The sequence below is a fragment of the Nycticebus coucang genome, chromosome 14, assembly GCF_027406575.1.
Source record: "Nycticebus coucang isolate mNycCou1 chromosome 14, mNycCou1.pri, whole genome shotgun sequence".
Classification (NCBI taxonomy): domain Eukaryota; kingdom Metazoa; phylum Chordata; class Mammalia; order Primates; family Lorisidae; genus Nycticebus; species Nycticebus coucang.
The window spans coordinates 9,523,141-9,545,179 of NC_069793.1; the positions used below are offsets into that span (position 1 = coordinate 9,523,141).

General features: G+C 56.0%; 2 protein-coding genes and 1 long non-coding RNA gene across 4 annotated transcripts in view; 1 reads left to right on the top strand and 2 right to left on the bottom strand.

Annotated features, from left to right (window-relative positions):
* Window positions 1–311: 311 nt before the first annotated feature.
* On the bottom strand, window positions 312–3,555 carry AP5B1 (adaptor related protein complex 5 subunit beta 1). Its single transcript, XM_053561718.1, has 2 exons — window positions 3,009–3,555; window positions 312–2,907 (listed from the first exon to the last, which is right to left on the bottom strand). Exons 1-2 carry the CDS (start codon window positions 3,156–3,158, stop codon window positions 427–429), a joined length of 2,631 nt encoding a protein of 876 aa, XP_053417693.1. The 5' UTR covers window positions 3,159–3,555; the 3' UTR covers window positions 312–426.
* Window positions 3,556–10,085: 6,530 nt separating this feature from the next.
* OVOL1 (ovo like transcriptional repressor 1) lies at window positions 10,086–21,192 on the top strand. The gene is made up of 4 exons (XM_053561736.1): window positions 10,086–10,454; window positions 16,621–16,838; window positions 18,586–18,775; window positions 19,113–21,192. Exons 1-4 carry the CDS (start codon window positions 10,355–10,357, stop codon window positions 19,406–19,408), a joined length of 804 nt encoding a protein of 267 aa, XP_053417711.1. The 5' UTR covers window positions 10,086–10,354; the 3' UTR covers window positions 19,409–21,192.
* Window positions 10,448–22,039, bottom strand: part of LOC128565335 (uncharacterized) — a 53,061-nt gene continuing 41,469 nt past the window's right edge. Inside the window, exons 4-7 of one of the 2 annotated variants that reach the window (XR_008374243.1) lie at window positions 13,486–15,107; window positions 12,898–12,989; window positions 11,658–12,612; window positions 10,448–11,573 (exon numbers count right to left, since the gene is read on the bottom strand). This is a non-coding gene — a long non-coding RNA (uncharacterized LOC128565335). Of the gene's footprint in view, window positions 11,574–11,657; window positions 12,613–12,897; window positions 15,108–22,039 lie in introns of both variants that reach the window. The other variant, XR_008374244.1, reaches the window with a different exon arrangement.

Consider the following 22,039-nt stretch of genomic DNA (forward strand, 5'->3'; position numbering starts at 1 on the left):
ACAGGCGCCTGCCACAATGCCTGGCTATTTTTTGGTTGCAGCCATCATTGTTGTTTGGCAGGTCCAGGCTGGATTTGAACCCAACGTGGCTAGCACCTTAGCCGCTTGAGCCACAGGTGCCAAGCCAGCCCCGCAATCTTAGACTTCCAGAATGTGAGCCAATAAACTTCTGTTCACCACAAATTACTCAGTCTCAGATGTTCTCCTACAGAAACAAAAATGGACTAAAACAAACTTCCCATCATCCCCCACTAGTGAGCCTGCTCCCAACCAGGCTCCCTGCAAAAAACCAAACCAATCATTGGTGAATGTAGGATCTTTGGCAGAAGAGTTACATGAGGATGTAACTCTTCTAGCTTTATTAGCCCTTTATAGGCAAGTCCCCACAAAGGCCAGAGCCTTGCTCCCAGCTGGCCTCCCCAGGGCTCAGACAGCAGCTGACAGCCCACGGAGGTAGTCTCCCACTAGGGGCAGCACAGCCCAGTCATCAGTCCGCAGGGCCACGGGTGCTCCACCTCCCTGGCCCCCCTCCAGCCGCATCAGCAGCCTCGAGTCTGGGGGCAGGCGGATGGCTATGCAGTAGCTGGTGGGGGGCTGGGCCACAACCACAAAAGGCCTCAGGTGGTGGGACACCAAGGGCTCCAGCCCTTGTGGCCCAAGTGGGCACCACACACGACTCTCAGTGCCCTTGGGCAGACAGGAGTCCCACAACTCCTCAAAGAAACCTGGCTCGGCCCCCTCTGGGGGTTGGGGGAAGGGCAGAAAGAGGTCAGCAAAATTCACGGACAGGGGTGGCAGGTGGGCATGGCATGTGAGACCAGTAGGTGTGGTGTAAAGGGCATGGACATCCAGTCGTGCAGGGGCCGGGCGTCGGGGCTGCAGTGGCAGGAGCAGAGGGCGGACAGGGCGCCCGGGGCACAGGCAGGGCACGTGGACAGCTTCCAAGGGTGCATAGATCTGTCCTTCCACGCGAAAGCGCAGCTCTAGAGAGTAGACGAGCTCCAATACCTCCACCTGGAGCTGCAGCACTGGGAGTGGGCCCTTGATCTCTCGGGACCCCACACTCAGCCGCATCGGAGCTGGGGCCTCCTGTACCATCAGTGCTGCGGCAAAGCCCTGGTTCTCTGCCACCAGCGAAGAGGCTAGTGCAGGTGCAGCAAGTGAGGGGGCCAGTGCTACTCCCAGTTTAGGCCGTGCCAGGTGGGCCAGAAGGATGTAATAGAGGCGGGCATGGTCCCGCCCATCAGGGTCCTCCAGTTGCCTGGCCAAAACCTGCAACAAGTCTGCCAGGCCATCCCCACCACCTGCCTGTAGCAGAGCCCGGCAGACCCGCAGCAGGGCCTGCTGTAGGTCCCATCTTGTGCAGTGCCCAGCTGCAGCCTGTAGAAAGCTCAGGGTGGCACACTGGGCACTCCCATCTGCCACCTTTGCCAGCATTTGCAGATGCCAGCGAAGAGCTTCATCCCTGCCAGGCCTGGACACCACTTCCTGTCGCAACAACACCCTCAGAGGCTCCCCCAGCTCAGGGCCCACCTGATCCAAGAGGTCTACAAAGTGGGGAGCTAGCACAGGCCGGGCTCGGTATAGCTGGGCCAGTCCATGGATCAAGGGTGTCAGCACTGTAGGTTGCCTTGCCAGGCAATGGGCAACCAGGTATGAGGCCTGGAAGCAGAGAGTCGCCAAAGCCCGTGGGCCCCCCTCCAGGGCTGCCCTCTGCTGCAAACCGGCCAATAGCTCCTCCAAGGAGTGCTGTAGGCTCTGAACCTGGCCTTTCTCTTCTTCCTCATCTTCAGCACAGAAAAGGCACAGCAAATGCAGGCGAGCCAGGAGGGCCATCGGGTCGTGCAGGAGACTGGGCAGGAGACCACGGCACATCTGGGGCCTTAGCAGCAGTGGGGCAGCCTCCTCACCTTCTGGGCCCAGTGGCCAGTTCTCAGGGAAGTTCAGGAGGCAGTGCAGGTAAAAGAGATGGGTGGGCGGGGGCAGGGCTGGGTGCTGGGCTGCCAAAGTGAGCCGCCGGAGCAGCAAGGCCTCATCCTGGGCTGTGAACAGCGCCTCACCAAAGGCAGCCTTGAGAGCAAGAACAGCGTGCAAGAGCGTCATCTGTGCTGTGCCCAGCAGCCGTACCAGCTGTGGCTTGAAGAGTGCTGGTGGCTGTCCTTGCAGACCCCGTAGGGCCCAGCCCAGCAGCCACAGAAGCTGGGCTTGGGCCACTGGAGTGAGCAGATAGGTGATATCCAGCAGTTGGGCCACAGTGGCCCGCACCTCCCGAGCCTCCTCAAGGTGGGGTTCTCGAGCTGCAAGGCCATGCTTCCCCTCCTCAGCTCCCCGCCAGCTGGGTGCTTGGGGCTGAATGTGGGAATCTCCCTCTTCGACAAGAGTCCAGTCCCAGGGACCGCCCTTAATGGGGGACACCCCAGCCATGAGCAGGCCCTGCAGGCCAGCCCCAGCTCTGGATTGCACCACTAAGGTGTTGCGCAGAGCAAGTGCCAGCAGCAGGCTGAGGGGCTGAACAGGGCCCACCTGCCCCAACAGGCCTCGCAGCAGCCCCAGGGCGCCCCCCAACAGGCCTGGCTTACAGCTCTCCAGCTCTCGTAGGCACTCACACGCTGTGGCCTGTAAGGGGCGCTGTTCAGAGGTGGGGCCAAAGGCTGGTTCCAGATTGCTGCCAGAGGCCAAGCCAAGCAGTAGGGGTAGGAGCCGGCAGGAGGCGCCCGAGGTCGGGCCCAGGGCGCCTCCTGCCGCCAGGGCCGTGGTGGCTGCCAGTAGCAAGAGCCTCCGGAGAGCTGAGGGCCGTGGGGGTAGAAGAACTAGGGTATCCAACAGGGAGGTTGCGGCCACCTCGGCGGCAGGAGCGTCAGGCCATAGCTGGACTGGGTACTCCAAGCTCAGAACCAACAAGGACACCTGGGATAGGGGTTTAGGAGGGAATCACCAAGATGAGGCTCAGGAAGCAGGAGGCTGGGGTAACCACACCGACCAGGGCAGGAGACACGTGCGGGGCCTACCTTGGTCTGTTCACTCAGCTTCTCACTCCTCAGGTCGTTCAGAAGGTCGCGACCCAAATCTTCACCCTCCGGCCCTGCCATGAAGGCAGATGGGCTGGCCCGGAAGGCCGCCAGGCGCTGGGCCCAGGCTTCCCGGCTCAGGGGCCCCATGGTCCGGTGCGCAGGTGTCCGCGGAGACTGGGGGTAATCAGAGAAAACGCGCGCGGCCCCGCGGCCGCCAGAGGGCACCTTCCGCCACCCCCGAAGGGGCTACCATCCCCTCCAGGGCCATCTCGCAGATCCCAGCTGGGACCACGCACCGGGTCCCAAGACGAAACCGAGAGTTTTAGGGGGTGTAGCCCGTGCGGGCAGCTAAGGCCCCTGCGGGCGGGAGCGCGGGCCAGCAGGGGTGGGGCGCCAGACGGGCTGCCGGCATGGATGCGTGCGGAGCGCTCATTAGGCTGCCCGCGGCCGGCATCGAAACCACAGCGCCGCCCGAGCCCCCGGCGCCCACGGTAACGGGCTCAGTCCCTCCGCCTGACTCAGCCGCCGCGGGCGCTCGGCGGGCCGACTCCTTCCGGGCTGGCGGCACGGGGCGGGGCGCGGCGCGGCGCGGCGCGGGAGTGGCGAGGTCGGGCGTAGGCGGGGGCGAGGGCGGGGCGTAACGGGGCCTCCTCCCCGCCCGCAGCCGGCAGGTGCCGACTCGCTGGTTTCGCTGGGGCTGAGTAACTGTCCCGCCGGCAGGCCCCCCTTCCCCGAAACCGCCGCAGGCTGGGTGGAGGTGGGTGGACCCAGGCTCCCCCGCGCGGGGCCTGCGATCCCGGGGTCCTCCGGCGGACAGCAGCCCAGGCCCCACCCGTCAATGCCCGCGCGCACCAAACCCCGCGCCAGAGGCGTGCAGACCCCAGAGGATGGAGTGGGGGTGCGGGTGTCCTCGGGTGGCCGCTGGGGGTGTGCGAGGTGCTGTCTCAGGGCAAACGCAGGAAGAGCGCGCTGCGGCCCCAGCTGAACCGGTCGGGCGGGCGCCGTAGGGCTTGGCTTCGCTTCCCCGACGCCTGCCGGGCCCCCCACCCGCTCGGCTTGGGGGCAAGGAGCCGGCTCCCCGGTCGCCGACGGACCGGAGCTGCTGACCTTTGCCCGAGGTCGGCAGGGTTCGTGGCGGCGCGAGCGAGGCAGAGCCATAAGCCGAAGGGAAGCCAGGAAACAACGGGACCCACTGGGAAGGGCGGGTTGGCAGCGTCTTGGCGGGTCACCAGGCTCGCGGCTCGCCGCCTAGCAGAGTCGGGGAGGCCATGGCCCTGGAGGAGAGCAGCCCTGCAACTGGAGACCTGGGACCAAGCAGGGCTGCAACCAGCTGTCCTGACTTCAGAGGGCTTGCCCAGGGCTGTTTGGGGGTGTCTACTGGGCTGGGTCTGGTTCAGATGCCCCATTGACCCCTGGGATGGTTTCCAGGGCACAGAACCGGGTCCAGGGCCACCAAACCTACCACACACCAGCCTGACATGGATGAAACTAGCCTAAGCTCCCATGCCAGCTGCTGGCAACTCACTTCTCCACTTCCTCCAGGCTGTGCAAATCCCTCTGTACCCCATCCTGTTGCAGCTCCAGATGGGGGAAAGAAAGAAGGGTGTTTGAAAGAAGGGTGTCTGGGTGCCTAGTGTGCCAACCGTTGGGCTAGAGACAAGGACCCACCTGGAGGGACAGGTCCAGCCAGAAGGCCTGATCCCAGCTTCTCTGGGCCCTGGCTCCACAGCTGACTCACAGGCACCCCAAAGCACTTCCCTGTAGGTGCCTCAGTTTCCCCACCTATAAAATGGGCTGATGACTCCCACCCAGGAGGCAGTGGGGTGGGGCAGCCTGGCTAATTAAACCTGAGATGAAAGAGGCCAGGATGAGAGAAGCCCTGGGGAGGGAAGGCAGTTTGGAGTAGGAGCCTGTCTGGTTTCCCAGAGGCCCAGAGGGTGCTGATAACCTCACATCCCTGGCTGTCACCACGCATGGTAAGGCAGGAATGATTATTGAACCCCTTTTACAGTTGATGAGACAGGCTTCCAAGAGTCAGGATGCCAGACCACCCCTGGCCCTAGCTCAGCCTTTGTCAGTGTGGCTTCTGCAAACCACCAGCCTCTCTGAGCCAGGCTTCTGGAGCTGAGGGTCTGGAGGTGGGGAACCCACATGTGGTTTCCAATACTGTGATGGATGCAATGACATGGACTCACAGCAACCCCAAGTCACAAAAGTAGGTACCATTCACAGATGAGGAAAGGGAGGCCCAGAAATGTCCAGTCACTTACCCAAAGTCATAGAGCTACTCAGGTGGAGCCTGGACTTCAGCAAATAGCCCCTGGCCATCTCCCCACACCCGCTTCTCTCAGCCCTCTTGAGTGTCCAGGTCCCTGGATGGCTGATCCCTGCTCTCATTTGTTTGCCCAGGTGGGTGTCTGCTACCCTATGGGAGGTTAGTGCTGGCTCTGTCCCTAGCAAAGGCCAGGCATAGAGTAGAGCTCAGCCATCATCAGCCCCAGCCGGGAAAAGAGTGGCATCCCAGCCACAGGGGAACAAGTATGGGCTACTGCCCAGTGGCTGGGCAGCCAGTTTTCCACTTGATGTCCTCACTATGTTTCTTCTCTTCTTGCTGAGTTTGTCCTCCCCCATGTAGCCCCATTCTCGGGAGACACTTGACACATGCTTAGAAAAGGGAAAGTCAGTTTCTTAAGAGGTCCTTAGCCTTGGTTTTCTCATCTGTAAAATGTGAGATACAACTAACACAGCTGCTGATTATGACGCTTGGGTGCTGAGGATACAGGGACACTTTAAAAAGGAAGAGTCAATAGGCACATTCATAGAGATAGAGGGTGCCAGGGCTGGGGGCTGGGAGGAACAGAGAGCGACTGCTAATGAGTACAGGATTTTCTTCTGAGGTGATGAAAACATTCTGGAATTAGGTAGTGGTGATAAGTTGTACAGCTCTGTGAGGATATAAAGCCAGCAAAGTGTACACTTGATAAAAGGGTGAATTTTATTTATTTTAATGAAACTATTAAAGTAGTTTTAAAAAGGAATCCCTCAAGTACAGACCTTGTACTCATGGAGAGAACAGACAACAAAAAAGACAAACCAGGGCAGCGCCTGTGGCTCAGTGAGTAGGGTGCCGGCCCCATATACTGAGGGTGGTGGGTTTGAACCCAGCCCCTGCCAAACTGCAAAACAAAAAAATAGCGGGCGTTGTGGTGGGCATCTGTAGTCCCAGCTCCTCGGAAGGCTGAGGCAAGAGAATCACCTAAGCCCAAGAGCTGGAGGTTGCTGTAAGCTGTGCTGGGACAGCACTCTACCGAGGGCGACAAAGTGAGACTCTTTTAAAAAAAACACACACAAAAAAAACACACAAACCAAAATTTCAGAGTCAAAGATGCTGCAGAGAGAAAAGAATAGGGTAATGGGACAGAGGTGATGGGGACGGGGCCAAGGATTTACCTAGGGTGTTCAGAGAGGCCTCTTACAAGAAGGGACAATTGGCTGAAACCTGAATGGCAAGAGGCAGCCTGTCAGTGAGTAGGGGAAAGTGTTCCAGGCAGAAGGTGCAGTTGGAGAGGAGGCCTGAGCTGGAAGCAGGGTCTGTTCAAGGGATGTAAGAAACAGGCCATGTGGCTGGCACCCAAGGACTCAGCCAGAAGGGAGTTGGGAGGTCACCAGCGGCTAGGGCATGCCAGGCCTTGGGATTTTACTTCAGTAGAGATGAAGCTCCTGGAGGGTTTGAGCTAAAGGGAGACAAGGTCCTGACTTGGCTCACTGCAACCTCCTGGGCTCAAGCGATCCTCACACCTCAGCCTCCTGAGTAGCTGGGACTCCAGCTAATTTTGTTTGTAGAGATCTGGGTCTCACTATATTGCCTAGACTAGTCTCAATCCTCCTACTTTGGCCTCCCAAAGTGCAAGGAGTGAGCCATGCCCAGCCCCTGACTTGGGTTTTAACAGCACCTCACCTAACAACACGGCCAATCTGTGCCTCCAACCTCAGTTCCTATCCCCATCCCACCAGGTAGCCTTTGGGTTCACCGCACACACACTGAGCTCACTCCTGCTCTGGGGCTTTAGCCAGGCTTTTTGCTGGTAGGCACAGCTGGCTCCTCCCTCACATTCAGTGACACCACCCCCCACCTGCTACTATCACCTCACTCTAGTCAAATGTTCTGCATTTCACTCCTCCCTTGTTTGCCTTGCATCACAGAATTCTCAGTGCCTAGCACACAGTAGGTGTGAGTAAATGTTGACTGAATTAGGGATGGATGAACAACATCTAGTCAGTCCTGTGCTGGGTGCTGAGCAAACAGTGGTGAATAGAGCAGAAGGTGCCTGATCCCCACAGGGCTCACAGTTTAGCTCCATGTTTACACAGGTTCTTATACATTGTCTGGCCCCAGAGCTGCCTATGAACCACAGCCTGTGGGCCAAACCTAACCCACAAAGGTGTTTTGTTTCACCTATTCCATGTATTTAAAAAATTTGAGCTAACTTGGGCACAGCCTGTGGTTCAGTGTTAAGGGCGCCGGCCCCATATACCAAGGGTGGTGGGTTCAAACCCGGCCCCAGCCAAACTGCAACCAAAAAAAATAGCTGGGCATTGTGGTGGGCACCTGTAGTCCAAGCTACTCGGGAGGCTGAGGCAAGAGAATCACCTAAGCCCAGGAATTAGAGGTTGCTGTGAGCTGTGTGACGCCACGGCACTCTACGGAGGAGGACAATAAAGTGAGACTCTGTCTCTACAAAAAAAAAAAAAAAAAAATTTTTTTTTGAGCTAACTCTTAAAAATCAGTAGATTTCACTCACAAATCTAGATTTCTGGCTTTTCTTGGAAAATCAAAAGATGTGGCCATGTTGGGTTTTTGTATCTGCGTAACAAAACTGTGACTATTTTTCAGGTAGGCACTTTCTCCGTAGCCTCCCACATTCTACTCTCCTGGACAACCAGCTGTCAGTTGGCTCTTGTCATCGAATTTGTAGTATTGTTTTCCCTTTTAATAAAGAAATTTGTTCTGTATCTATGTCTCTACCAAAAGGTGGAACGTGAAAGGTACATGGGTCACACAAGTCAAGAAAATAGGATATTCATTCAACAAATATTTATTGATAATCCACTTTGTGTCAGGCACAGCTGAAGATGCTGAGGGGCAACAGCACAGACACAGCTTCCTCCACCCTCTGGGCTCCAGGCCACGCTCTATGAGTCCCTTATGCAAGAGGAGATGTTCCATTGGCTGGCTTTTCCCATTCTACTTCCCACCTGGCCTCTGGACATTGGGGTTGCTCCCCCATGAGAAAAACCACCCCGGTGTCCAGGGCCATCTGTGAACACATCACCTACCAAGTATAGGCTGGCAGGGTCTAGCACAACAGAAGTGCTCAGTAATCATTTGTTGACGAAATAAATTAAATTCACTTCTCTCCTAGACAGCATTGTCAATGTTGTTTCTCCTGGATTTACCTAAAAAGATAAGCATGTAGTAGGTGCTTACTTAATGTCAGATGAACAAAAAAGTCTAGGGTCAGAATAACAGCAGAGGCCTGGCAATGGGGTAGGTGCAACACAAACACCCCTTGGCAAGAACTCACATCACCCTCCCAGTAACCCCAAGAGGCTGTGACAGACAAGGAAAGCCCCTTAGCCAAACTCACTCCAGGAATCAGGGAAGAGGCTCACATGATCCCAAAACTCATGGTTTCCCCACCCACCCAGGAGGTGCTCCACAGAGGTGTATGGACAGGGCCTCAAGAAGCTTCCTTACTCTTGAAAAACTATCATCTTCCACCAGATGCCTAGAAGTCCACCCTCAGCCAGCTACTCCTCTTTTTAACTCTTGTGTGAATTCATTTATCAGACTCATTTCCTCCTAATCTGTTCCAGCAAACATTTAGAATGTGAGATATACATTTAGGAAAGACTCTTAAAATGTTAGTTTATTTTATTGGGAGTGGGGTAGAGGGAGGGTCCCATCCCTGCCCCTACTAGCTCAACTGGTGAAATAGCTCAGCTGTGGCCAAAGTGCCATAGTTAAGTGCCACAGAGTGCTTCCAGGAGTCTTGGGGATGTGGGGGGACCCCTAGCAGAGCATGACCACTGTTCAAGGCTGAACCAGGGTAGGCTGCAAGGAGAAAACTCTAGTGGCAGCCGCTGAGGGAGGAGGCTGGGCTTGATCCTATCTGGGGTCCTCAGCTCTATCCAACCTTGCTGCATCTGAAATCCACCGACTAGAGACAAGGGGAGTTTCTGTGGGGGTGTAAGCCCCAATGGCCAAGACGCTGAGGGTTCCCGAGATCTCGGTGGACTCGTCCAGTTTAAACACCTCTTCCTCCACGAAGCCTTCCCAGGCAAAAGACAGACTCCACTGCTTGGTACTCGGGCCTCTCCGCCCACCGGCTTGCGTCCCTGCGTGCCTTCCTGCATGAAGCCGGCGCCGGGCAAATACCTCTGGGCTGAACCACGAATTGCTCAGCCGGGCTCTTAGAATACCGGGTCGCCTGGGCCCGGGCCGCGTTCAACAAGTGAGGGCCGAGTCGCGGGTTCCAGCCTGGCGGCTTCGCGCCTCCCCAGGCGCCTCGGGCGTGCCAGGCCGGGCCAGACCCAGTTGGACGAGTTTCATTTCATCACTCGCGGAGCGTGCGAGCGCCGGTGCAAATAACGTTGCCCCGTCCCCGCCCTGTCCTTCTCTTCTCCCTCCGAAACTCCAGTTCGCAAACGCAAGCACGCCCGGCCCAGAGGTCTCGGGCGGGGACCAGGCGGTCTAAGCAGCCGGGTGCTGGGTGCCCGGCGCCCGCCCCCGCCCGCCCGGCCGCCCCGCCCGGACCGCGAGGCCACCTCACCGGCAGCGGAATGGAAACCGGTTCGACAGGTAACAAATAGGTGGGTTGTCACCGTTATTTCCCAACGCATGCGCCGTCGCTCCCTGGCCACTCCAAGCTAATTAGATCAGATCAGCCTCCCCCCACCCCGCCCCACGCCCTAGCCACCAACACACACACTGCCGCGAGCCAATAAAGCGTGAACCCGTCCGTCCGGCTCGCACTTTAAGACTTCTTGAGCGGCCGCAGGGACACCAGTCGAGCCAAGGGACGCTTACCTGCCGCTTCCCCCGCCGCCCGCTGCACCTGGCTACAAGGAACCTCGTTCCGAGGGTGGACGGCGACACTCGGCGGAGTTGGAAACGGCGCGCGCCGTCCAGGCACCGTCTTTTAGCGGAACGCGGGGGCGCCTTTGCGACTCCTTCCCTGAACCGTGCTCCCTCCCTCCCGCCTCCAGTCAGCCCCGGAAAGGTGGGACGGCTCCCGGCTCTAGTTACAGAAGCGGACCGTGCCCGCGAAGAGGGTTGGAAAATGCCCCGCGCGTTCCTGGTGAAGAAGCCGTGCGTCTCCACGTGCAAGAGGAACTGGAGCGAGCTCCCCGACGAGGAGCGCGGCGAGATCTACGTGCCAGGTGAGGCGGCCCCGCTAGCCCTTGGGCGCCGACCCAGGGCGCGGGGCTGGGGGCAGGGCCGGCGGAAGCAGCGCCGAGTGGGGGCGGGGGCCGCAAGGTGAAGCCCGCCAGGCCCGGGGGGTTTGGGGCCGCCTCCCCTGCACCGGCCCGAGCCGCAGCGCAGGGGAGGCAACGGGGTGTGTCACCGCTCAGGCGACCCTCGGCTCTCGCGTCGTAAATCCTGAAAGCCGAGGACTTTCAAGAGGCGGGAGGAGAGCACTGGAGCGATGCCACTTTGGGAGGCGGGGACCGAGCTGGAGTTTCGGTGGAGATTTGCGCTAAATCAGAGCCCAACCCGCTCGCATAGGTCTCTTCTTCCTCACAGTACTAGTGGCGAGTAGGGGTGTTCGGCGGCTCAGGCCGGTGGTCCCGCACAGTGCACCGAAACAGTGGCGAAAGCGCCCGCCTTACTCCGTCCTTAAGTGCCCTTAAAACAAAGGTGGGATCGAATCTCACCTGTTAGAAACGTAACTTCCTTCAGCCTTGCAGAGGTCACAACTGAGCGGAAAACCGTTTAAAGGAGCCCACCCCAAGCCAGGGTACCGGGCCCAGGGAAGCTGGTGTACTCATTTTATTTTTGGCAGACGCCTTGACAGCGTCAATTGTGAATGAGTAACCTGAGTTGTTTCTTCCTCCAGTGGCGTCTTCCCTTGCAAGCCCTGAGAACACTTCTGCCCCTCTGTCCTTCCCCCACCCCCACCAAAGTCTTTGGTCTGGAGAAAGCCAACTTCCTTCGCTACTCCCCTCCCCAGTCCTTGGGGGTGGGGCAGGGATGCACCGAACACCCGCCCAGCGCCTCGGTGGGGGGAGAGGTGGTAATTAACCAACCGACTTTGACCCTTGATCTGCAGGCTCCCTGGCACCGCCCAAGCCTTGTAGGAAAGTGGGAAAATGAGGGCAGCGGTGAGGGGCCCTAAGGGCTCTTGCCTCAGTTTCCCTTATGAATAAGCTGTTGGAGGCAGTGGTGTAGTAGTGAGGTCTTTGTGGCCTGACCTGCCCAAGATCCAAGGGCCTATGGTGCTGGTGGGATGTTTCACCTTAACCTGCTCTCAATCAGCTGGGCCCCTCTTCTGTGGCCTCCTTAAAATAAGGGAATGTGCAAGAAGGCTCTGAGGACCTCACTGGGGAAATTGAGGCAAAAGGGGAAGTGAATGGGCTCCTCACCTGAAATAAATCAGGATGCAGGTCAGGTCTTTGTGTACTGCTTCTGGCTTTGCCAAGTCCGGGGCAAGCTGACTGGTTCTCCATCTAGGGAAGGGCTGCAGAGGGACAGAGCCCCCTCCTTGCTTCTGCCTCCACCCCAACCTGTGTTTGACTTGCTGCTTAGCTGCTCCTTGGGATCTGATAAACTGAACTTGGACTGTGTTAAAGGTGAGCTGAGCCTTAAGCCAGACTCAGTGTGCTGTTATTTTTAGTTTAATTTCACATCCCAATCAGTAACAGATCATGTGTTGACTTTTACAAAGGACAAAGAAATCCCGTTTGTTCAAATCATTGACTTCCTTGAGTCCTAGTGATTTTCCTCACCACAGTTGCCTTGGTAGGAGTGCCAGGGAAGACCTGTGCCCCAGGGGCTGTCCCTTCAGGTGCAGGGGAGGGCTTCTGGGTGATCCATGCCATCTACTACTGCCATCCAGGTGAGGGAGACCTGCAGGCCACTTGCTCTTGTCCAGGACATTGGGTTGGGGGTCTGGGTGAGGGTGAGAATCTGCCCTCATTGCTCTGGTGAGGGGAGAATCCTGTAGGATCAAGTAAAGGATAGAACTGACAGAACTTATTTTAACCTCTAAAAGCTGTGTGGGCCACTGGAGAGTTTTCCCTCAGTTTGTGGAAATGAGAAAGGGAATGTCCATAGTCCATGCTCAGATGCCTCAGATGGCTGGAGAGACAGGGGTGTGTTTTGTGGTGGCCTGTCCCCTGGCTAGGCCATTCCATCACCAGCCAACCATGACCCCAGGAGCTGGCTAGGCATGTTTCCATTACCCCACCTTACAGACTCCTGGCACGTTGTGACCATCTAAGCACTGACCCTGGAAAGTCTGGGGAAAATGGGAGCATTTGAGTTCTGACCTCCTGCCAGGTTCCTCTGAGACCCTCAAAGCATCACAGGGACAACAACCTGGAAAGAGAAGGTTTTACTGGCCAAAGATTCTGGACTCCAGCCTGGCAACTATGATCCAGGGCCCCAGTCTGACAATCACACCAGCAGGCAGAATTCTAGGGTTCCCAATCCCTAGGGCAGACTAGGGCAGAATCTCTTCCTTGGGAAGAGGTGGAAGCCAGCTCTATTGCTACCTTGAGGACCCAACTCCCTTCCCCACCCCACATCTCTCCTTTGTTATGTCAGTATTGACTATGGAGTGACAGAGAGTGATGCTGATTCCTTGAGGATGAACCCAGGTACCTGTGTCCAGGGGGTAAATTCCGCCTTGTTGACTGATGGGGAAGGACTCCAGGGACAGGGCCGAAGCCAATTCCTCCAAACCCCTGGCCCTGCTGAGAGAAATCTCTAGTTCAGGAAGGCACTTGAGGATAGGTCAAGCCCTGGGAGCAACCAGGGCCTCTCCCAGGCCTCCAGCCACCCCCTTCCATGCCTCCTCTTCCTGCTGGGCTGGCTAGGGTCTGCTCAAGCCCAGGAAGGCCAAGGGGCTATACTGTAGGAGACTGGAGCTTCAGGGAATGCAGCTCAGCTTTGCTGTGCCACTAGGTAGTATGGGAACTTGGGCAACTCTCTTTGCTGGCTAGTCAGAAAGGCTTAGAAAGTCAGCTTTTGGCCCCAGAGTACATGAGTGGGGGGTGAGGAAAGGAGGTTGGGGGTAGGGAGAATTTAGGTCTCTGATGATTATTCTAGTAATTTCTGGGAAGTGTTTGGCAGCCATGGAGATGCTTGCTGTGCTTTCCTGGGAGCAAGGCTGGGAGAGTGGCTAGCTGACAGTGGACAGGGACAGAAGAACAATTTGGACCCAGGGATTAGGCTAGATGGGACTCCTACCTGTACCAGGGGGTGTTATCACCCTGTTGTTTGTCCTGAGTTTGGGTATCCTGAGATGGAAGCCTGCCAGACCATTTGTCCAGAAAGAGAGCAGGTGAGGGCAAGTCCTTTGGCTGCAGGGAGGATGGCGAGGGAAGCCTGGCTGTTGATGAGGTCAGGGTTCCTTTGTATCATGGTTCATTTTCAACAGGTACTGTGTGCAGTCCTGATGGGGTAGCATCCTGCACTGGCTGGAGGGCTGGAGGGTGGGAGGATGCAGGAAGCACAGCTCCCAGCCATTCTGGGCTGGGCAGGCTGGTGTGAGAGCTGAGGTGCAGGTTCACTTCAGCGTGGACACAGTGAAAAATGGTTGGAAAAGGAGAAAAAGATACTGCATGAGAGAAGAACTTCTGGCAGTTCACAGAACAGAAACAAAAGGCTAAGACACCAACCCAGGTGTTTCTGGGGCTGCACACCTCTGCCAGTTGGCTGGTGCTGGATCCTTTCAGGTAACCATTAGCTGATGTACAGCGACTAGGGAGACAAGCAGGGGGACACCAGCCCTTCCTGATAAAGAGGAAGGCTGCTCCATGCCAGCCTGGGGTCCTGCCTCACCTTTAGAACTAAACTGAGCCTTATGCCCCAGGGCAGCATTGGCATCAGACCCGTGCTCTCAGGTGGGGCCCAGGAGGCTGGGTGGCCTTGCATCTCCTTCATTTGCTCTCCCCAGAGAGCCAGGGACCAGGCCTCATGCCCAGCCATGTCCTGAGGCCCTGAATGGGGTAGGTAGGACCTGACACTCTGTCTAGTATTTGGACCAGTAGCTTTCAATCTAAGAGAGAGGATACTTGTGGAAGGTAAGGTAGGAGACAGCCCTTACAGGGGAAGCTGCCCTGGGCACAGCCCCTGGTGTCCTTGCCTCTGCTTTGGGATTAGCCCTCAACATCACCAGGTAGAGGCAAGTTGGGTCAACAGGAGGAGAACCCATAAGCTCCCGGAGGGCATAAGGAGAGGGCTGGGCTGGTTTGGCCTTGCCACACTCCACAGCTGTGGGCGGGTGATGAGTAGCCACAGTGGCCGCCGCCTTGCCGGAAACACCTAATTAGGGGACAGAGCAGCACAAGCAGGGCCCAACCAGTTCTGCTTCCTGCCTCCTGCCACTCAGGTACACTCAGTGATGGGGTGGCACAACAGTGCATACTCCTTGTGCGTGTGGCTGTGGCAGGGACACACGGGGGTGGCAGGGAGACTGGTTAGGCGGGGCAGGTGGGATAAGGCAAACATCCCCACCCTGGCAGTGGCACCACCCATCCACCTCACTTGCCCCTCGCTCAGGGTATAGTGGCCCAGAGTCTAACCAGGCAGGCTCAACCCCATCCCAGCTCCCAGCACTAGCCCAGCCAGGTTTGTGTGGAACAAGAAGGCAGACGTGGGACACAGGTTTCTTCCCAAGCTGGCTTGGATCCTCAGGACCCTCATGTACCCTGCTCAGGTGCATGGAAGCTCAGAATAGCCACTCATTCCAGACTCAGCCAGTCCCCTCACCTGCACACACTCCCACTCTGCTGCTCTGCAAAGCCTGGGGCCTCCCTCACGATGTCCAGCACTGACAGAAGAGGGTAGAGGTTCCTGTTCGTTTCTACCTGGATTGAGAAATGTAAAGTGTCATCCAGCTTTGAATTCTCAGTCCAGGTCTTCAATAGCTGGTGACCTGGCACCAGAAGCTACTGACACCTCACCCACCCTTGGCCCCAGCCCCATAGTTACTGACGCTCCTGCTGCAGGAGCCAGGCTGGGCTGCCACTCAGCCCTGAGAGGTGTGACGCCAGCTCAGAGGCCAGGCCAGGGCCAGGCACTGGTGAATCAACGCCCGGAATGAGGTGGCTCATTAAAGGCCCCCGGACAGACGGACGCCAGTGCCTGCAGGACAGGTTCTGGGCGGCGACAGCGGGCGCATTCTTCTCCTCTCAGACCTTTGTTGTTTTTGAGGGGGCGAAAGCCAGGGCCTCTCCCGAAACTTTGAAGCTTTTATACGAGCCCTTGCTCCATGGTCACGTTTCCCTGCTTCTCCCATGTTCTTCCTGTCCTGGAAGAAGGGCCAAGGACAGTAGCCTTCTGGCCTGTGCCTTTGCGCTGCTCTCTGCCTCACTGGTCTGGGGACTCAGGGTGCAGAGGGCCTCACTCATGGTTCTAAAATCCTAAATCAGCCCCCCATCCTCCTCTCTGAAGCTCATTCATCCTTTCTGTCCGAGGCCCCTTTTGATTTCCTTCTGAAGGTTGGAAAATGTCCCTCGCTTATAGGCTTTAAGTACAGAGCTTAGGCTCTTTGGAAGGACTACACTAACTTGAAACATTAGACTATCACCTCAGCTCTGCTAGCTTCCAGCCTTGATGCCTGTGTCTCCCAAGAGCACTCCTCCTTGTCCTCTCTGGTCGGGACTAAGCTCAGAGTCGGAAGCCAAGCCTCCCGGCCCTGTTCAGTTTTAGGTGTCTGTCCAGGGAGCAGCCCTGTCAAAGGGCTGCCAGGTATCGGTGCCACCACCCCCTGGGGGAGCCCAGCCCCACTGCTCAGCGAGCGGTCCCTGCTGTGGGGGAGGGTTGCAAAAGCTTGGGCAGGCCAAGACTGTTAGTGCATCCACCTGCTGCTCCTTGACCTCCTCCCTGCCCCACCCACTGGCCTGTTTTCCTGTGGAGCTGGCCTGGCTAGGTATGGGGAACCTGGAGCCCTGATGGGCTGGAGAGGCAAAGACTGGCAAAGACTGGCAAGCCCATAGGAGGAAGGGGCTAGGACCACTTGAACCCCCAAGGCCAGCAGCTAAATTTACCCCTCTGGGTAAGGATGAGTTGCAAAGCCATTGTTAGGCACAGAGCCTTGGTTGGCAGAGAGGGATGGACTGGAATCTAGAGGGACTGGCCCAGGTGGGGTAGCAGACAACTCTGGAGGGATAATTGGCGGGGCAGTTCAGTCCTCCCAGTTCCGCTAAGACACAAATTACTCAGCGGGCAGTGGTGCTTGGTTGGCGTCACCTGCAATTACCTTAATGGGGCATGAGGGAGGTACCGGCTTCTAGCCATTTCACTGCTAGGAACTATTCAGAAATCCCACTGGATCCTCTTTTTTCTACCATGCCCCTCACTTGGCTATTCTCTCCCTAGTCAGCCTGGGCTTCTGCCCACCTCCACCCTACCGGGAGCCGGAACCGTCAGTGGCTGAACCCCCTTCTTGCCCCCTGGCTTTGGACATGAGCCTTCGGGATGCCAGCTATAGTGTGGCCCCCGCGCCCTGTGTGGTGGCCCAGCTGCCCTCTGAAGACATGGGCCGCCTGACAGACCCCCAGAGCAGAGACCATGGTTTCCTCCGCACCAAGATGAAGGTACCAGGGGTGTGTGTGTAAACCTGTGTGCAGCCTATGAGATGTGGCACAAATGAGACATAGACAGAGACTGACCTGGGACCTGAGCCAAAGATTCTGCAGAGAAGTGAACTTAGCTGGATCCCAGATGGGGTCGGGGGAAGAGAAGTAGGTCTGAAGTTCTTTGGAGTCCATGTCCATGGTGGTTCAGTTGAGTTTCTGGCCACAAGAGGCAAGGAGAGCCATAGGAAGGGGCTTCTCTTTACACAGAAGTTCCAGGCTAAGTATTTAGATGTGAGCCTGGTTCTAGACCCTTATCTGTGCTGCACTGAGAGAGATGTGGAGTCGGGCACAGTGGTTAGCTATTCCCTGAGACGCATATCTGGCAATCACCTTGCCCAAGTCTGCTGCATCCAGTCCCTGCCTCATCCAAGGCCTTACGTGTAGGGCAGGGTCTACACCAGCAACCCTATTGTGTTCAGCAGCATGAGCAGTGAGGAGGACATGAGGTAGCAGAGAGCACAAACCACAGGGCTGGCCCTGGCTGGGTCTGCATTCCTGAAAGCTCCAGGAGCTGGGAGCATCTGCCAGCAGGGATCTAGTGAAATGGTGCTTCTCATAGCACTGTCTTATGTGCCAAAAGACTGGAGAGAACTGGCAGGGGTTGCTGGGCCTTCCTCTCCTCCTGTGGAGGGTGAGTGTGTATTGTTACTGTGGGAAACAACTGAGAAGTGTGCCAGGTGGTTGGCTAGAGCCAGCTGGGGCACTCCTGATACTCACGGCTCCCTAAGCCCCACTTGGACCCTTCCACTGCCCCCTGGACCGTGGGTAGGGAGGGTGTGGAGTGAGTAGAGAGAGTATAGGATATAGGTGAGCCAGGGAGAGTCCCGACTGACCCCAGGGCCTTGACTGGGTAGATCGGAAAGCAGGACACATTAAGGGGTAGTGGCTGAGAGGGTGTGGAGTGATGGGCGTGTCACCTCCTGAGAAGGAGGAGTTGCCGGTGACGGGGCCACCCACAGAGCATAAGCAATCTCCACAGTGTTCACAGAGGTAGAGCATTGAGGCCACATCACCCTGTGACACACATACCCATGCTGGTCACATCTGGAGAGCTGTTACAACTGCTCTTAGCTGGACACTTTCAAAGTTGTCTGGTGGCATCCAGGATTTGTTTCAGATAATCCAAGGCCAGGAGATGAAACCACACTGGCCCTAAGTGACAGGGCACGGGGCTCATGCTGTTAGTTGTCAGTTGTTTTGTATACATTTGAAGTTTTCCATAATTAAAAAAAGAAATCAAAAGGGTTTATAGGCAGGAATGTCCTCAGGGTGGCAAAAGGCTTCAGACCATGCCACACAGGCCTGGCTCGAGTAAAGCATGAGCTGGGCTGGCCTACAAAGGGACTTCAGACCTGCAGTGCCTGCCTTGGGAGACGGTGGCATGGGTTTTTTTCCTGTGCCAAGGGGAAGAACAAGAGTGGATGAGCAGAAACTACAGAAACAGATTTGGCCTCAGTTAAGGGCAACTTTCTAATAGGGGGAAGTACCTGAGGATGAAATAGCTGCTTCTGCAGGTGGTGAAGGAGAGCCTGGTGGCAGTCTTGAAAAGGGACTTGGGAACCCAACTGGGAGCTGGCCTTCTGGCCCCTGCAGTGTAGGCACTGCTTTCCTCAGGGGCACTAGGGCTGGCATCTGTGTCTTCCAGTCTGTCAGCCTGCAGCCTGAACTTCTTGATATCTGTCACAAATACTGTCCTTACCCACAGGTGACCCTAGGGGACAGTCCCAGTGGAGAGCTCTTCACCTGCCACATCTGCCAGAAGGCCTTCACCTACCAGCGCATGCTGAATCGCCACATGAAGTGTCACAATGACGTCAAGAGGCACCTCTGCACATACTGTGGGAAGGGCTTCAATGACACCTTTGACCTCAAGAGACATGTCCGGACCCACACAGGTAAGCAGAAGCCCAAGGCTGTCGGGGTGGTGCTCTGACACTAGGAGGGAGAACACCAGACCTGCCTGGCCTGGGCATGTGGGAAGATTTCAGCAGACCTTGCTCTCCCTTAGTTAGGGGCAGCCCAGGAAGAGCATCAGAGCTCAGAACAGAAATTCTCCCAATTTTATCCAGTAGGACTTTTGATTTGAGAGCCACTCAGGAAATTGGTGGTGGATAGGCCTCTGTCCATCCCTCTTTCCTAGAGTCAGCTATCCTGTCCTTTGTGTCTGCAAGCTGCTGACAGGTTCTGAGGTCCCTGTCAGGTCTCTGATGCTGGCCCCTGTCCTCTCTGCAGGTGTGAGGCCCTACAAGTGCAGCCTGTGTGACAAGGCCTTCACTCAGCGCTGCTCCCTGGAGTCTCACCTCAAGAAGATCCATGGCGTGCAGCAAAAGTACGCCTACAAGGAGCGGCGTGCCAAGCTGTATGTGTGTGAGGAGTGCGGCTGCACGTCCGAGAGCCAGGAGGGGCATGTCCTGCATCTGAAGGAGCACCACCCCGACAGCCCGCTATTGCGCAAGACCTCCAAGAAAGTGGCTGTAGCCCTGCAGAACACTGTCACATCCCTGCTGCAGGGCAGCTCCCACCTGTGAATGGCACAAGCCTCCGGGATGCTCCCAGAGGCCCCGAGGGGGTTTGGGATCACCTTCCTGCGGCCTCTTGCCTGAACACCAGTGAGATGGACTAGAGCTCCCGTGCCTCAGCATCCCCCTAGGGCACATGTGCTCACTCAGGCACAGCAATGAGCTCTGCTCATTTTTGCATTTTTGTCTTATGGGCACAGGCTGCTCTGAGCCTGGGAAGACATGTCTGAATGGGGATGGGGAAGGGGTGAAGCCAAGGCTGCCTTCGATTAGAAGCAGCTGCCTTCAGATATCCACTGTTCCCTGGCAGCAGGACTTCCCTCCCAGAAGGAAGTATGAGACGGGATCCTACCGCCCTCGCTTCTGAGTATAGGGCAGCGGCTGTGGATCCCCAGTGGACAATAGAGTCGAGAGCACTGGCAGAGAGCACCCTGAAAGCAACTGTGGTGGGGGGCTGGCAACGGCCCATCTACCTGTCAGAACTTGTAATGCTCAGGGTTCTGGGGCACTCTGCCCTTCCTGATAAAGAGAGGCACACGTGTGTGTGCACAGCTGTGTGTGCATGTGCACAAGCAGGAGGCCTTTCCACATACCACCTCATTTTTAAGAAATCAACTGCAAAGTGCCAAGGAGGTTTTATTTCCTTCTTTAAAAGATGACAGTGTACAAATATTAATATATTTTTGGTGCCACTTGTGACTATTTGACTATTTTTAAAAGCAGGATGGAGCTGGCTTTTCTCCATTCCCATGTGGTTCTACTTATCCTGGACATTTCAAACCTCCTGTGTGCCTTGGCTCTGGGGGTGGCTGCCCCAGTGCACCCCCTCACCCTGTTCATTGTACCTCTGAGATATTAACTGAAGACCTTCCCATAGCCCCGCCCTGGAGGGTGACTATTCCATCTTCCCTCTGTCCTCTGGGCTCTGCCCCTCTCCATCCTTTCAAGTGGAGCCTCAGGAGCCTATTTGCCCCCTGATGACAGATTGCCAACTGCTCATGGAGTAACTCACCATTCTGAGGCTGAGGATGTACACCGCTGGGGCTTCAGGGGTCAGCCAGGTGGCATGATTAGTGTATGACACCAGTCCACTGCCTGAAGTACAAGACATGTTCAGTGCCAGGCTGGAAAGCCTCCCTTTTTCCTGTTTGAGTCAGAAACTCTAGCACAGTAGCAAAAATTAGGGCAGATAAGAACCAACACATCAGAAACTTCCAGAGGAAAGTATTAGATGGTTATCAAATCCTATTCGTAGTTTTCTTATTGACTGTTCTTCAGATGGTCGAATTGGGATTTGAGTGCCTATGGAGAGAGCCATCCTGGGCTGCTTGCCTCCCTTGGCGCAACTGTGTTTCCTGCTGATACCAGGAACGGGGGAGGGTGGTCTACAGGGCTGTGTGTTTTGTGGAAAAGGAAAGACAGGCAGGGGTTAGAGCCACCCTACCAGAGAGCAAGGGAGGCACACAAAAGAGGTCCACAACACAGCGGGCTGGGCAGCCTCTGCGACCAAGCCCCAGCCAGGCAGAAGCAGCCTTGGATAACGCTCTGAAACGTGCACAGAGTGATTCTGAAGACTTGTTTTATTTTACTAGATTGGGGAGCTGCTGTATTTTCAAAGTTATCTACCATAAAATAGCATTATCTGGAAGCTCTGTTTTTGTTTACATTTCTGTATCCCTGGGTTCACTGCCAATCTGAGGCAGTCATGAGGTTCTGTGTTGTTTGTTTTATTTTATAACCTTCCCCTAACTATTAAAATCAGAGAACTAATGATTTCTGTGGTGTTTTTTGTTTGATTGTTTTTTGTTTTGCCTTATGGGCTTCCTTTATCCCAAGCAGAGAAATTAATCAAAACAACTGATGTTGATTGCACTAATGTACACAGCTATGATTTAACAATAAAAAAATAAACTAATTAAAAAAAATAAAATAAGGGTGACACCTGTGGCTCAAAAGGGTAGGGCGCCGGCCCCATGTGCCGGAGGTGGCAGGTTCAAGCCCAGCCCCGGCCCAAAACTGAAAAAAAAAAAAATAAATAAATAAAATAAAGTATCTAAATACAAAAAACAAAAAAAAACAACTGATGCAATCTATCTTCAATCCAAACTTTCCCCCCTTGCAGTTACCAGTGGGCTCAATTTAGGACAAAAACCTGACCCTGATAGATGAGGTGACCTTCCCAGGATCTGGCTTGGGCAGTCAACACCTGCACCTGCTGATCCCTGATCTGGCCAGCTCTCCCCTTAGCAGTAGCAGTAGTAGGGCCTCCCTGGATTCTCCTCATCCTGATTGACAGCTGCCACCAGGCTACTTGTGGTTCCAGTCTTGGCTTCTCTTCAAAGCACCCTTCTAGCATTAGACCACAGACGGAGCCATGTTCCCAACAAAAGGGTGCAAAGTTCACATCACTTCCGGTCAGACAGTGAGGAATGGTCACACTCTGTGCGCACACCCAGGAATGGCCACTCTTGCACAGCACTTGTCCTGTGCCTTGTGCATTTATAAGTGCTCTGTGTGTTTTGGCTCACTAGATCTTCCAATCACCCTCTGCTATTGGTCTGGTTATTGCTCCCCAGCCAGGCAGAGAGGTTAGGTAGCTGCCCCAGTGTCTCACAGCTAACTAGTAGTGGAGCTGGAATA

Excerpts from the sequence above, each read along its gene's own strand:
- AP5B1 (XM_053561718.1), bottom strand. The coding sequence starts at position 3,158 with ATGGGGCCCCTGAGCCGGGAAGCCTGGGCCCAGCGCCTGGCGGCCTTC. Across the intron at positions 2,908-3,008 it reads AGCTGAGTGAACAGACCAAG|GTGTCCTTGTTGGTTCTGAG; the intron begins GTAGGCCCCGCA and ends CCCCTATCCCAG.
- OVOL1 (XM_053561736.1), top strand. The coding sequence starts at position 10,355 with ATGCCCCGCGCGTTCCTGGTGAAGAAGCCGTGCGTCTCCACGTGCAAG. Across the intron at positions 10,455-16,620 it reads CGGCGAGATCTACGTGCCAG|TCAGCCTGGGCTTCTGCCCA; the intron begins GTGAGGCGGCCC and ends TTCTCTCCCTAG. Across the intron at positions 16,839-18,585 it reads TCCTCCGCACCAAGATGAAG|GTGACCCTAGGGGACAGTCC; the intron begins GTACCAGGGGTG and ends CCTTACCCACAG.